General features: G+C 46.7%; 1 protein-coding gene across 1 annotated transcript in view; it reads left to right on the forward strand.

Annotated features, from left to right (window-relative positions):
• Positions 1-3,428: 3,428 nt before the first annotated feature.
• LOC310942843 (prospero homeobox protein 1-like) overlaps positions 3,429-13,049 on the forward strand; it is a gene marked incomplete at both ends in the record, with an annotated part of 34,997 nt that continues 25,376 nt past the window's right edge. Inside the window, 4 exons of the mRNA XM_083908286.1 lie at positions 3,429-3,776; positions 4,091-4,735; positions 4,822-6,060; positions 11,575-11,682. Coding sequence (XP_083764412.1) covers positions 3,429-3,776; positions 4,091-4,735; positions 4,822-6,060; positions 11,575-11,682 — 2,340 coding nt within the window. The remainder of the gene's footprint in view (positions 3,777-4,090; positions 4,736-4,821; positions 6,061-11,574; positions 11,683-13,049) is intronic.

Below are 13,049 nucleotides of genomic sequence, written 5' to 3' on the forward strand. Positions count from 1 at the left end.
CTCATTTAATTTCCGCGACACCAGACTGAGTTTAACAATCTCTGATGTGGATTGTGAGACGGTTGATGTTTTCATTTGATTTCAATGTCGATAAAGTGAAACTCTGTGCGCTCTTAAAGGCCTCTGGGGATGTTGAATATTGCAAGTTCACGGAGAAAATCATTGATTTCCTCTGAGGTGAAGTTTACAAGAGGAGAGAAAATGTGAGGAAACCATGACTTTGGGCACAGAACTTAAAGTAAAGGAAAGGCACCCGTTTGGTGCGTAAAAAGGCGCTCAATAAATCAATCATTATAGTGAATAAAGAGCTGAAACTCCCGCACAATGAAGCGAAATAAAAGAATGTCGTGACTCAAAACAATAGTTGGATTATCGAAGTTATAGTTTTTATTAAAAGGCACAAGAACATTGTTGAAATTCACTGTTTTGTGATGATTGTTGTTGTTGTTATTGTCACAAACTGATGCGTAAAAGAGAAAGAAAACTAGATTTAAAAGACATAAAAGAAGAAGTTATTTAATTACAAACACCAAATCATTTCTACACGTGTGTGTTTTTTCCCGGTAATGAGAAAAGTGAATGGATGTAATGTTCCGTTTACCCTCCTCCTCCTCCTCCTGCGCTCCTCTCCTCTCTCTGTGCGCTCTGGCTGCTGCTGCTGCTGCTCCTTATAAATAAAGTCCAGCGTCTCCGGCTCCTCTTCCTTATTGGTCAGGTGGAGTCGTCGCCTCCCTCCGGAGCCGGTGACGCAGCGTCTTCGCGTATCCTTCATGTGCGTCTCCCCTCGTTTCTTATCGAGAGTCTTGCCGTCTGTCAGAGGCAGAGAACGCAGCAGCAGCAGCAGCAGCGGCGGCACCGGAGTGCGTGCGCTCGTTTCGACACACTTCCCATCCCGGGAGGAGAGCGGCGCACAAGAGCTACCTCTCTCTCTCTCTTTCGCTCTTCCTCTCTCTCTTCCTCTCTCTCTCTCTCTCTGTGTGTCATTATCTCTCGCGCTCCCTCCCGTGCGCGCACGCTCTGCGTACGTCTCCACTTTGCTGTGGTAAAATTACTGCATTGATCTGAACGGCGCGGGTGCGGATCTGTCTTTTTCTTCTTCTTCTTCTTCTTCTTCTTCTTCTTCGACGCGAAGACTTTTGGGGGAAAAACACACACACGCGCGCGCGAGAGAGAGACGTGAGTACAAAGTTATTACTGTTGTTATTGTCAGGATATGCAATGTGCGCGTGCGGATTTCGGTCAGATCGCATTGTGTTTTAGTGGAACTTCCACTGATGGAAAATCCAAATGGTTTTGGATCGACTCTGCTTTCGTCGTGGCTCTTTGTGCGCGAGTTTTGGAGACTCCGTGCGTAATGATAGTTGTTTTTCCTTTAAAACAAAACAAAGCTCATCATTTTTGGGGGTTTTTCTCACAGTTGTTCCAAACAACAAAAATGACCCGTTTACGTTTATTAAAAGTAAACAAATCCAAATGACCGCAAATTCTAAGGGAAATAATAAAATCACTTTTTTTTAATTTAATATAATTTAAATACGATTGACTGATCTACTGTAATTACAAGACACGCTTTTAAATGACTTCTGTGACTGCTTCACAACTTTTTTTTTCTTTTCAACCGAACACCGCTTTACATTACAGACGCTGAAATACACGCGTAAACATCAATGCGTTGCGTAATTGTTTGCTTTGAGTCACGACCGTGGACTAACATGTGTTTGTTTGCCGTCTCCAGCGCCTGTGCGTAAAAGTCGTCCTTTTGCAGTCGAGTCTGTGCGTGGACAGCGCAGCACAGTGAGGAGTCACGAGGGGAAACCCCTTAACCCTCAACCCTCAACCCTTAACCCTCAACCCTCAACTATTATTTACCTTAAGTTAGTTTTATTTCCACCCCTCAACACAAGCAACAACACTTTTTCAATTATGACCTGAAATGAACACCATCATTTTTGATTTTTCTGTAATTTAATGACAAATATATTCCCATAATTCTAAATAACATTCATCAACATCATGTACTAAAGATAAAAATAGAAACCGAGCACATGTTTTAATTCCCTGGAAATGAAAACAAGCCCGTTTCACACTTACTTCTCATTTCAGTTCAGATCAAGTTTTTATTCCTGCTCTTTCGAATGTACTCTCACATCACTATTATCCTGTCATTCATCTTCTATAATTAGCGTTTTTCTTTGCTCGTCTTCCACAGAAACTCCTTTTCACTCAGTTGTTATTTTCTGTGTCTTCTCTCGCTCGCGTTAACCTTCAGTATCTCAGCGTTTACGACTCAGCGTTATTTCTTCTCTGCTCGTCATCCTTCAGTTTGAACCTGACATAGTTTGTGTGCGTGTGTGTGTGTGTGTGTGTGTCACTGCTGGTCAACAGTGCTGAGGTGAAGAGTGATTTACTGAACTTTCCTGAGCACTAACCTTTTCTACACCCCCCCCCCCCCCCGCCTCGGAAACTATTTCATTCGCTCACACAACAACAGCAGCAACAACAAGAGTGTCTGCTTTTATATGCCGTTGCTAAAGCTTCAACACTTTGTGTCCTCGATTTGGTCTGGAACGTGAGTTTGAGCACAGTCACGGTTTTAATGCCGTCTTTAAATATATCAAGACTCCCGTGTTGCAGTTACACAACTGTGAGCGTTTGTTGCTGTTGTTGTTGTTGTTGTTGTTTTTAAAAGAAAACACTAGAATGAAAAGGTCTCAGCTCCTTCCTCCTCCTCCTCCTCTGAGGGTGAGCAGCTTTAATTTGTGAAATATTTCCCTACACCTGACCCTGAAATCACTTGCAAAGCAGATGCAAACATGGCATCATGGAAAAAAAAACTGCCCACGTGCAAATGTGAGGACACATTTGCCTTCACACGCACTTTTTCACCATATATATTTTACAATATAAAAGATGTAGCTATGAAATAAGTTGTATAATGTGATTTAAAAAAAAAAAAATCAAGGTTACACCTTAAGGGAGAAAAATAAGGAAATGGGAAATAGTTTTTTGCCAAGTGTTTTCTCCTCATGTGGAACAAACGTTTTTTAGAAGGAGAGAAAACCTGTGTTTTAAATCCACAGTGAGTGTATTTTTTAGTAGAAATGATCGTCTCTTTGCTTCCGTTGATCAGGTGTTCGGTTTGTGTCGTTTAAGACTCCTTACGGTGGTTTTCCAACAGAGCAAACGCACTATTAAATACTGTCTACATCATGCCCTGGAACATGTATACTCCTATAAACACTAAAAGCTAATTAATGTTTATTTTATGCAATTTTTATCTGTACCAAAATGTCACTTTTTGTGTCGAAATCGTCAAATAAATCGTGTTTTCCGTCGTCCACCAGGTTGCCTCCTCTCACCCTGCCTGCGTCTGTGAGGACCCCGCAGCCCCCCCCCCCCCGGTCATGTTCATTTAGCTGCCCTGCGTGATGCCTGATCATGACAGCGCCGCACTCCTAACCGGACAGACGAAACGCCGACGCGTCGACATCGGGGTGAAGAGGACCGTGGGTAGCGCCATATTCGCCCGAGCCAGCGAATCCCTGTTCGACAGCATGAACCAATCGCACGGCCCGGACCAGGACGGCGACTGCTCGCTGATCGGCCGCGGCCACGGCGGCAGCGGCGACGGAGAGAAGTCTAACGTTTTGAGGAAGTTGCTGAAGAGGACAAACTCGTACGACGACGCCATGATGCCCTTCCCCGGTGTCACGATCATCTCTCAGCTGCTGAAGAACAACATCGTCAAGAACGGAGGCAGCGACTCGGGCTTCCAGGTATGAAAGTCACTGAATTAAGGTCTTTGTGTTTGGTTCAACAACAGTTGAAAACTATCAGACCCGACTGAGGGAGCGTGTTGTGTGTATACAGCAGCAGAGCAGGGGTGGGCGCGGACAAGAAAGCACAAGGTGTTGTCAGCCAAACTCCACCCTGTTGGCCCTCATCTGGCTTTACAAGCACAATGTTGTTGTTGTTCTTGCCTCACTTCCTGCGTCTTCCCGGGATGTCACCGGGCGACACGAGATCTTGCCACTAATTCAAGCTAATCCGTTAATCCAGAACTGTTTGTTATGCGTGTCCTCCATCACAGGGGAGTGGAGCTCTGTCCAGCGGAGGCTCGGAGATCCAAGGCGAGGATCTCTGTAGCAACTCCTCCCGTGACCAGGACAGCCCGTCCGACTGCCTGTCCCCGGGGCCGCCTCCTCCGTCGTCGTCCTCCGCCTCCTTCAGGGGCCCGCCGCCTCCTTCTCTGGGCCTGAACTCCCACGCTCCCTCTCAGCCTCACTCCCTCTCCTCCTTCGACTTGGACCGGCTGTCGGACGAGCACCTCCGCGCCAAGCGCGCCCGCGTGGAGAACATCATCCGCGGCATGAGCCACTCGCCGCTGGTGCGGCCCAACCCGGGCGACCACGGCCAGGAGAGCGGCCACGAGAACAGCAGCAGCAACAACAGCAACAGCAGCAGCGGCGGCGGCGGCAACGACCACAGGGGCGACGGCAACGTCCGCGGCGCGGGCAACCGCAACCGCAACCACGTCCCCGGCGACTGTCCGTCCCCGTTGAACTCGCCGGGCTCGCGGGCCACCGTCGTCAGCGTGGGCGAGGTTTACAGGGAGAACAAGAGGAAACAGCGTCTGCCGCAGCAGCAGCACAGCTTCACGCAGCTGGTGTGTTCCAGGCAGGAGCAGCGGCAGGAAGAGCGGCGGCAGCTCAAGCTGCAACTGGAGGACATGCAGGTTGGTAGTCCAAAGTGATTTGGGGTGAACGGGTGATCCCAAAGTTTGGGAGATATCTTCTAAAATGTTCTCTCTTGTTTGTTTAGAAACAACTGCGCCAACTCCAGGAGAAATTCTACCAGATCTACGACTCGGAGACGGAAGAAGAGGAGGAGAACGGCGAGGGCGACCGGGGAGAAGAAGACGGTAACCTGTCCGAGGACAGCATACGCTCCGACGGCTTGGAGGAGAGACACCGCGACAGAGGGCGACACAGACACGACCAACTCTCCGAGCTGGACCCGGGTCTGTTCCTGGACCGAGCCCGAGCCCTCCTCCGAGAACAGGCCCTGTTAGACGGACAAATGGAAGACGTGGACGGCCGAGAGGAGGAGGAGAGGAGCAGGGAGAGGGCGATGAAGAGGAGAGGAGCGGCGGCGGCGGCAGGAGGCGGGGGAGGAGGACGGCAGTTAGCAGAGACTCTGAAGCAGGAGCTGAACTGCGCCGTGTCGCAGGTCGTCGACACGGTCGTCAAGGGCTTCTCTTCGCCCAAGCAGGCCGTCGGTCACCATCGCGGCTGCCACAACAACAACACGCCGGCCGCGCCCTCCTCCAACTCGTCCTCTTCCTGTCCTCCGCCGTTCGGGCCCCTCCCCTCCCTTACCCCGGAGTCGCGCTTTAGCGGCGGCGCCCTGGCGCTCACGTTGAACGGCGACGGCAGCCCCACTCCGAACTACCACTCCTCCAGCCACAGGCTGCACTGCTTCGGCGACGTCATCGTCCCCAGCCCGATGGACTCCTTTGGCGGTCTGAGTGGCAGACTGAGCGGCATGCCGACGCCCAACGACCAAACGGAGGCTCTGCCGTTGGTGGTGCGGAAGAACGGCGGCGGCGGCGGCGGCGCTGGAGAAGAGAACCTCAACCCGTCATTTCCTCCGCCGCCTCCGCCTCACCACCCCTCCCTTCACCCCTCCCCCCTCACTGCCTCTCTCGGGTTTAGCCCTCCGTCATTCCGCCACCCGTTCCCTCTCCCCCTGATGGGTTACCCCTTTCAAAGCCCACTGGGGTCACACGGGGGCGGAGCCGGGTACCCGCCGGGGCCAAAGGACCTCCACCGGTCCTCGCCCGATTCCATGGACATGACGCGGGAGGCCCTCAGCCTCAGAACCAAAATGGCGTCCCTCGGAGGGAGGCACCTCAGTCACCATCACCACCACCACCACCACCAGCACAGGCAGAGCTCGCCGAGCCAACACGGACCAGAGGGTCTGTCTCTGTCGCTCATCAAGTCGGAGTGTGGAGACCTGCAGGACATCGCCGACATGTCGCCGTACTCAGGCAGCACTGTATCCTCTTTACTGTGAGTGTGTGTGTGTGTGTTTGAAAACCGGAAAAGTTTAAACCTTCACTATTTCTCCTCTCATGTTGATTTAAAGGGGTAAGAATCGCCAGAGATACGATATTATCACAATGCGATATTTTCTCAATTATCACGATTATCATGATATGATATTATCCCGATACGATATTATCACGATACAATATTATCCCCATACGATATTATCCCCTATGATATTATCACGGTACGATATTATCACGATACAATATCACGATTATCACAATGCGATATTAACGCATTATGATATTATCACAATACGATATCAAGTTACGATATTAGTTACGATACATTATCAAGATACGATATTATCGCGTTACGATATTATCACGATACGATCCAGATACGATATTATCACGATAAATTATCGCGTTACGATATCAAGAAACAATATTATCACAATACAATATTATCATGATTATCATATGATATCACGATACAAGATTACCATGATACAAGATTACCACGATACGATATTATCACGATTATCACGATCCAATATTATCCTGATATGATATTATCCCGATACGATATTATCACAATCCGATAAATTATCACGATACAATATTATAGCGTAACGATATTATAACGATATTGTGATATGCTGACACGGCAGCTCTAGTGAGAGTCAGCACCATCTAGTGGACTGAAAAGTCAATTTTTGTTTATGCTAATCTGCTAAAAGCTGATTTATAACATATTTATGAAAAATTAAATGCAAAAAAAAAAACTATGTGTCTCAAAAGCGATAAAATACTGCGATATTTCACTGTATCGATGTAACATTAGAAAATGGTTCAAAATTGCCGACTTTTTCAATTTACTCATTGCATTTTAGTACGATTTTCACCTGAAATCGAGTAATCGCTCGGCCGTAACGTGTCACACAGTCGCTTTTACTCAACTCACATTTTAACAACAGTTAAACGCGCTGAAACGTCTTCGAGGCGGCGGCGGCGGCGGCGGCGGCGGCGGCAGCGGCAGCAGCAGCAGCAGCAGCAGCAGACTGTCGTCTCAGAAAAGTCTTCGACATCAATTAATCTGGATTAATTAGTTCCCGCTCTAACCTCCCTCTTGTTTCATTGCTGAGAGGTGGAGGATGAAAAGGGGGAGGAGGAGGGGGGGAAGATTAAACGGGTCGCACACTGCTCTCCGTCTACGGCTCTTTTAAGTCTGTGCAGCAGGTTGTGGCGTTTAAAGGTGCTGAGGAAAGGCCAGTGAGTGCTCACTTTAACACACACACACACACACACACACACACACACACACACACACACACACACACACACACACACACACACACACACACACACACACACACACACACACACACACACACACACACACACACACACACACACACACACACACACACACACACACACACACACACACACACACACACGGTGTTCCTGAGACACTTGTGCTGTTTGGTTCTCTTTCATCAAGAAGACTTTGTACATAAATGCTCAAAGCAAATCATATTTCACTGTGTGTCCGTGTGTGTGTGTGTGTGTGTGTCCGTGTGTGTCCGTGTCCGTGTGTGTGTGTGTGTGTGTGTGTGTGTGAGGTTAGACCTTGTACACAGGAGCTCAAAGCTAATCATATTTCAAAGAGCACAGGAGGAGGAGGAGGACAGGTGAATGCTTGCTCATTGATGGAAGCCTTCTTCTTCTTCTTCTTCTTCATACGAGTGTGTGAGTGTGTGTGTGTGTGTGGTTTGTGTGTGTGTGTGTGTGTGGGTTCCACATAAGCAGAAGTGTGATATCCAGAATGCACACACCGGTTCCCCCTCTTTACTATTTTTAATTATTATTTTTTCACGCGCCCTCTTGTTGCCGATCACTCAAACTTTGCTTTCATTTGTTGGCCTTCGCTCTCAGTTGCTCGGCAGCTGTGTGTGTGTGTGTGTGTTGTTAGACACACAAAGACACACACACACACACACACACAGTCCCTTTCATGGCGTGTGCACGAGGACAGGTGTTTGCAGGTATCTGTTTATCTTTTCGTTTCTAACCTTTCATATGGAGAGGGCTTCTCCAGTCCCGACACACACACACACACTTTGACAACACACACACACACACACACGTTCATGTTTGAAGAACAAAGCGGGAAAAAAAGGAAAAACAAGACTTTGAACCCCGACAAAATAGGAACTCCTCGCAACTTTGATTTCGTCGTCGTCTTCAAAGCCAATTTAGATGTCGCTTTAATTAAAAAAAACAAGACAAATATTTGACACGTCTCTTGATCCCGCGCCGACGCCGCTTCGTTCCAAAATCCTTCTTCCTATTCATTTCTTTCTTTTCTTTTACGAGCAGAATCTTTGAAATTGGACGTTATTATTTCAAAGACACCGACCACCCTTCAACCCTCGCTCTTTTTTCTTTTCTTAAATTCTGTTTTAAAACGCAGAATTCTTCCTTTTTAATTTTAATACCGAGCCGACCTTCGGCGTGAGTTCGTTCACTTTGCACATTCTCTCCGTTCGTCCGAGGCGTGTTTCACTTTTTCAATCAATTAAAAACGGTGACGCCGAATTAGCCGAAAGAATGCCGATAATTGTCGGATTTCTTGACGGAGTCAACGCGACGGATATTTCGGAGGCTGCGGCGAAAGGGAAGTTGTAAAAATGAGCAAATATTTTCACTGAAAACTCAACGCCGGGTTCAGGGAAGTCAGGATTTCTTGCTCTTTTCTTACACGCAAGAACGTTTAATAAAAAAAATACGCTTTTTTGTTTTTTTTTAACGTTTTTATTCAATTCAGACAAACGCTGTGATCGCACCGTTTGAGGAAGGAAGAGCGGCAGTTCACCTGAACACACACACACGCAAACGCACGCACACACACACACACACACACTCTTAGGTCTGTGTGTCTTTAATCCTTTCTGTGGAGGCGAGCAGATGTCGCACCTTTTATTTATGAATTTAGCCCCCACCCTCTTTGCTCCCTTCTCCTTCCAGTTCACTCACAAACACACACACACACACACACCTGGTAGCAAGGTCAAGTTACAGCTGACACACACACACACACACACACGAACACACACACACATATACAGGAGTGTGTTATTGAAAACACACAGCAGTCGGAAATAAGGAGGAAGAGCAGCGGACGGAAAAGAACATCACCAGTTGCATTTATTCACCGCGTCACGTTAGCTACTGTTACACACACACACACACACGCACGCACGCACACGCACACACACGCGCGCACACACACGTCATCGGCTTCTTCTTCTATTTTTATTCAAGCTTCACAGTGTTTACCTTGTGTGTGTGTGTGTGTGTGTGTTTCCATATAAAACAAGAACAGGCTACGCAGACACACACACACACACACACACAGTGACAGGTTGGCATGAATGTTAACCAGGTGATGGTGTTGTTGTCTGACGCTCGGTGAATGATGGATGAGAAACGTTGCGTTGTTGTTGTTGTTGTTGTTGTGTTCTCTCTCTTTGTGGTTTGAGCCGTTTATTTAAGATTTATTTGTAAATCGCTCAGAAATGGCCTCGGTTTAGCTGCTCAAACAAAAAATAAATTAACCTCAAAATACACAGATTGCAAATAAAATACCGACGTTATCAAGTATTGGTGTTTTATTTTGGTAGAAAATTCCCCCTTTTTGTTCGCAATGATCGCGTTTGCGCAACTAAACTTTTTTTTGTTTGTTTGGTTGCAATTCTGACTGTGGGTGGGGCCTAGGAAGCTGCCTGCTGATTGGCTCCTGAGTTTTGAAGCGACAGCTCGTCTGGAACTCGTTCGTAATATCTTAAGATAATCTTAGGGAATTAGGGAACACATATTCACCGTTAAGTACCATTAACCATTATTAACATATATAAGTAGCATACTAGCTCTTTATTAGCAATCATTAAGCACGTATTAACACCTTATTCTACCTCTATTACGACACAAATTAAGATTTTTCCTCCATAAGGTGTTAATAAGTTCTTAATATTTACCAGTAAAGGGCTAGTATGCTACTCATGTGCATGTTAGTTAGCTAGTTATTTAGTTACCTTATTTTAATTATTACTATTGCTGGGCACGTCAATGCGTTCACGGCGGCTAACAGTGTCAACGTTAACGCACATTAACGCATGACACGTTTCCATGACAACTGACCGGAAAAAGACATGCGTGACTTCATGTTCACGTGTTTACCAGTTAGCTCCGCTAGCTGCGTTAGCTCCTTTAGCGCCATTAGCGCGCCTACAGTGGAACTGGAGCGGTCTGTTTATTAAAACAGAAAGGAGCAGCGCTTACGAATAACCAGCGTACCTGTGTACTGCGTATGTGTGCCGTATGTGTTTTTAAAGTTTAGCGTTACTTTAGAGACTCATTTTTAACAACCGGCGGTCGCGTAAACATGAGTCTCTAAAGTGGCGTTAAACTTTAAAAACACATACGGCACGCATACGCAGTACACAGGTACACGTTGCGTATTTGTAAGCGCTGTTCTTTTTCGTTTTAATAAACAGATCGCTCCAGTTCCACTGTAGGCGTGCTAACGGCGCTAAAGGAGCTAACACCGCTAACGGAGCTAACTGGTAAGTGGTGCTGCGGCACGTAAACATGAAGTCACGCGCATCTTTTTCTGGTCAAACGTCATGGAAAACGCGACGCGCGTTCATGTGCGTTAGCGCTGACGCCGCTAACTTTGCCCAGCGCTAATTATTACAATTATTATGAGTTACTTGTCGGATGGGAAAAATTTGGGGGAAAGAGCTCGGTAAAAAACTCAGTAGCCAATCAGCAGGCAGCTTCTTTAGGCCAGGAAGTGTAAAGAGCAAGTTTGCAAACCAAAAAAAAGTATATTTTTATATTATACGGTGAGAGTTTGTCACCTCAAAAAAGTATAAATATGAAACTCCGCTTCCTGTCCTTCAATTTTTTTCCCCTCTTTTTTCCACTGCTTGTCGCCTTTGTCGTCATATAGGGCTCCTGGGGTTTGTGAGTGTGTGTGTTTGTGTGTGTGTGTGTGTGTGTGTGTGTGTGTGTGTGTGTGTGTGTGTGTGTGTGTGTGTGTGTGTGTGTGTGTGTCTGTGTGCGCTAATTGACCTTGCAGGGGGTTCCATTGATTGCCTCATCTTCCCTGATAGATTATAGGGGCTGTTAATGTGGTGGGGAAATGGCAGCATGGTGGATCGCAGCTGTTATAACACACACACACACACGCACACACACACGCACACGCACACACGGTTATTATTTTCCTTGTTGAGACAATGGCGCCGACATTGGTTGTGTTACAGTGAGTGAATGTGCGACGTGATTGTGTTAAACACCAAAAGTGCTTCTTTCTTTTCTTTCTTGGCCATTTTGACTTTACAGAGAAGAGATTTGACAGAATGGAAGCTTCACGGCCCTTTTCTTTGACACGTTATCATCATCATCATCATCATAATAGTGTTTTGCTGGTTCCTTAACGTGTCGTTCAGATTCAGGAGGGTTTGTCTCCGAACCACCTGAAGAAAGCCAAGCTCATGTTCTTCTACACCCGCTACCCGTCCTCCAACATGCTCAAAATGTTCTTCTCCGACGTCAAGGTAAGAAAACCTTGACATTCTCCACGTTTTATCAACCTTTCATCTCTTTTTTTTTAATTTTATCTATTTTTTTTTCTTATTCCCTCTCTCTCTCTTTGAGCCGCCGTCACATTCACGTCTCTGATTGTGTTTTTTTCGACCCTGAATTTAACGTAATTAATTTGTCTGGTCGTTTTTGTGTCTTTTAATGGGGTTTAAAACAATGACAGACGACGGGTTAAACTTTGGAAATAAGGGACACGTAATTAGTAAAAAAAATCCGAAAGATTTAAAAGGTAGTTCAGCGCAGGGACGTTTATCCACTTTAGAAGTGAATTCAAAGGCATCTTTAGTCCGATCGGAGCTCAAAAATCAGTGTTTTACGGTGACAGATGTACGCACATGAACTGTTGTGAACAGGTGTGTGTGCATGTGTGTGTGTGTGTGTGTGTGAATGAAGCCTTTGGGTTTATTTACATTAGTTTTTTTTGATTATTTCTATTTTTCCATTCCGCTGATTTTGTTTCGGGGTCAACGTCCACGGTCAGATTCGTGCGTCACTTTTCTGCGTTTTTTTTTTTTTTTGTCGGTCAGTTATTGTGAACGAGGGAGTGTAAGAGAAAGAGAGAGAGAGAGAGAGAGAGTGTAAAGGAGGGAGACCCTGTAAGCGCAGATGGGTGATCCAGTCTGTCACGTCTTTGTGGCATAATTAGAGTTTCTGGCCTTAATCGGGCCGGGGTTTGAACAAAAGGAGGAGGGGTGATAACGCCCACTTTCCCTCTCTCACACACACACACACACATGTACTGTAACGCCACAAACACACACACACACACACACACTCAACTGCGATCTCCCTTTCACCCAAAACACAATTCTCACTCTCACTTTCAGTGAAACGAGAGAAGTTTAAACGTCGTCTTTAAACAGAAACGAGACGGAAAATCATCGGGGAACTCGACGGGATTTGGGCGTGCACGTGCGCGTTTGGGCGTGCACGTGTGTTTAGGGCGTGCACGAGGAGGTGGAGGGGGGGGGGGGGGGGGGTTGGGACGACAAAAACAAACGAAAGCTTTAAAACAAAGCCGCTGATTGTTTTTGTGTTTCTGTAAAAAAGGAGCATACGGCTCCACCGCGGATTCAGGACACTGTATTCAAATGAGCAGCAACACACACACACACACACACACACACACACACACACCGTAGACCGCACACACACACACACCAGCTGCCCTTTGGCTCATGTCTGCGGTGATCACTTCCTCATTGGCAGTGCCACATCCTCATTGGGGCGCCATGGCAACAGGCGTCGCCGGGACACCGGGGTTGCTAGGCAAACACGAGGTTGCTAAGCATGTACCTGAAAGTCTTGATTCGTCGCTAAA

The sequence above is a fragment of the Microchirus variegatus genome, assembly GCF_963457635.1.
Source record: "Microchirus variegatus genome assembly, chromosome: 22".
NCBI lineage: Eukaryota > Metazoa > Chordata > Actinopteri > Pleuronectiformes > Soleidae > Microchirus > Microchirus variegatus.